Source organism: Nematolebias whitei, chromosome 5, assembly GCF_014905685.2.
Source record: "Nematolebias whitei isolate Nwh7 chromosome 5, NemWhi1, whole genome shotgun sequence".
NCBI lineage: Eukaryota > Metazoa > Chordata > Actinopteri > Cyprinodontiformes > Rivulidae > Nematolebias > Nematolebias whitei.
Genome location: NC_056502.1, coordinates 48,813,505 through 48,815,876, shown reverse-complemented (window position 1 = coordinate 48,815,876; position 2,372 = coordinate 48,813,505). Strand labels below are relative to the sequence as shown.

At 39.1% G+C, this 2,372-nt stretch overlaps 1 protein-coding gene across 1 annotated transcript in view; it reads left to right on the top strand.

The window, feature by feature from the left end:
• The window catches only part of LOC119409576 (pituitary tumor-transforming gene 1 protein-interacting protein), a 104,538-nt gene extending 102,668 nt beyond the window's left edge, over nt 1–1,870 (top strand). The window contains exon 7 of the mRNA XM_037676478.1: nt 1,635–1,870. Within this exon, the coding sequence (XP_037532406.1) occupies nt 1,635–1,684 (50 nt within the window). The 3' untranslated portion in view covers nt 1,685–1,870. The remainder of the gene's footprint in view (nt 1–1,634) is intronic.
• The last annotated feature ends 502 nt before the right edge of the window (nt 1,871–2,372 follow it).

Genomic DNA, 2,372 nt, shown 5'->3' with positions numbered 1-2,372 from the left:
TGTGTACATAATTTCGCTCCACCACATGTACCACATGAGGTGCGAATGACAATAAAGAAACTCTGACTCTGACTCTGACTGACTCTGACATACATACATACATACATACATACATACATACATACATACATACATACATACGTACGTACGTACATATATCCACCGATCCATACATACATACATACATACATACATGCATTATTATCCACCTGAAAAGGCTCTTGCTCTTCTATCAACTTTAATGTTGACCCAACCACAACGTGTCCCCCCACAGGTTTTATATCAAAACTATCGGCTCGCACCATGTGTGCTATTAATGTTACTGGTGTTTCCAGTTACCATGGCGACGTAATTTGCAGACAGATGCCATTTTTCTCATTGCAAAACACTGACAGAACTCTTCACAACCTCTGACACAGCGAGGTCACATTACCTAGAGTTAAGAGGTCTCTGAACACAACACTGATTAACTTTTGGAGCCATTTTGATTCCATATGGCTGCCACAGCTACCTCAAAAAAACTCAAAATTGACTATAACTCAGTCATTCTTTGAGATCTTGATCTGAAGTTTGGTATGGTTGTACATGAGAATGAGTTGTTATACATTCCTGATGCAAATCAAATATCCAAGATGGCCACCTTAGCTAAAAGGGAAAAAATAGTGATAACTTAGCTATTTTAAAAGATATTGAGCTGAAATTTGGTGTGGTGGTAGCTGACAGTGATGCACAACACACTTTGAATTCAAATCTAAAAATGCAAGATGGCTGCCAAAGCTAATTTCAAATAGATACAACTCTGAATTTTTTAGAGCTATTAAGCTGAAATTTGGTGTGATTGTAGCTGAGAACAATCCCTAATAGGCTGATTGTAAATCAAAAATCCAAGATGGCTGCCTGAACTAAAAGGGAAAACAATTATAAATCAGCCATTCTTAGAGATTTTACGCCAAAATTTGTTGTGGTGGTTGCTGAGAGCAATGTCTAATATATACCAAATTCAAAGCAAAAATCCAAGATGGCTACCATAGCTTAAAAGAAAAAATGACCATAACTCATTGATTTTTTTTTTTTTTTGCCATATTCAGCTGAAATTTGGTAAATGGACTGCATATAGTGCCTTGGTGTATTCGTAGCTGAGAGCAAACCCCAACACATAATACTGTCAAATTAAGAAATTTAAAATGGGGGAGTGGTGGCGCAGAGGTTAGAAGATGGGCCTGTGATCAGAAAGTCGCAGGTTCACCTTCCGTCAACATCAAAATGTGGGTAGAAAAGGTGAAACACCCACACCTCCCTCCACCCTCATTGGCCCCACTCTGGGCCCTTGAACAAGGCCCTTAACCCCCACCATCTGCTCCTAAACAGGTCTCTCTTGAAAATGAGTTCTCGTGGCTCAATGAGACTACCTGGATAAATAAAGGGTATATAAAATAAATAAATTAAAATGGCCGCCCGTCACGTGGCAGTCCCTGTCGAAGTTTCTCCAGGAACTTTCTAATTGTCCTCTGCATTGAACATTAAAGTGGATAAAACATCTTCACATTGTCTACATGGGGGTGTTTTGGATCAGACAGGCTGCAGATAGCATCAGAACTTGAGCCCATGTGTTTCTCTGCTTCCTTCCTGTGCAGGTCTGATGGGAGACTCGGACCACCCGTACAGCAAGTTTGAGAACGAGTAATGAAGCTGGAGGGTCCAGAACTGCTGCCATGTTTTAGCTGCCTTCTCCTCACTCGGACCATAAACAGTGATTCTGTGTGCAGTCATTCAGACCAGCCTGAAACCTTCACCTCCATCAGCTTGTCATTTACACACCTCACTTTCTTGAGCCCATCGTTGGTCTGTTAGAGCTCAGGGTTTTGTGATGGATGGGTTTTAAACTTTCTGCTCATTTCTTCTGATCTGAAATATCAAGTCTTTTCTTTTTAGATCTGCAACTTTCACATACGTTTTTGCACTTTGTAAATGAGAAATGTAAAATGTTGATTGGAAAGTAGTGTGCCTACATGTGAAATAAATTTGTTTTCACACATTAATAAATGGTTGTTTTCTGATGGTCATGTCCAAAGAGTTCAAGTCTTAGAAGTAGAAGAGTGGTTGGCTGAAAGAGAGGCCCAGAAGGCTCATCTAAGACAGGTTCACTCCATGGTGCGTCCAGAACCGCAAAGAAAAGTCTTTATAACCCGCTGCCAAAAGCGTAGTGGGTGGACCATGTTTTTGCCCACGCCTTTGTATTTTTTTTTTTTTTTTTATATTTATTTTATTCATTTTATAATAATAAAAAACCACAAAACAATTAACATACAGACAACAAAAGAAATAAAATTATAAAATGAAAGGTGGCAGATGAAGAAAAAAATCTTATCATA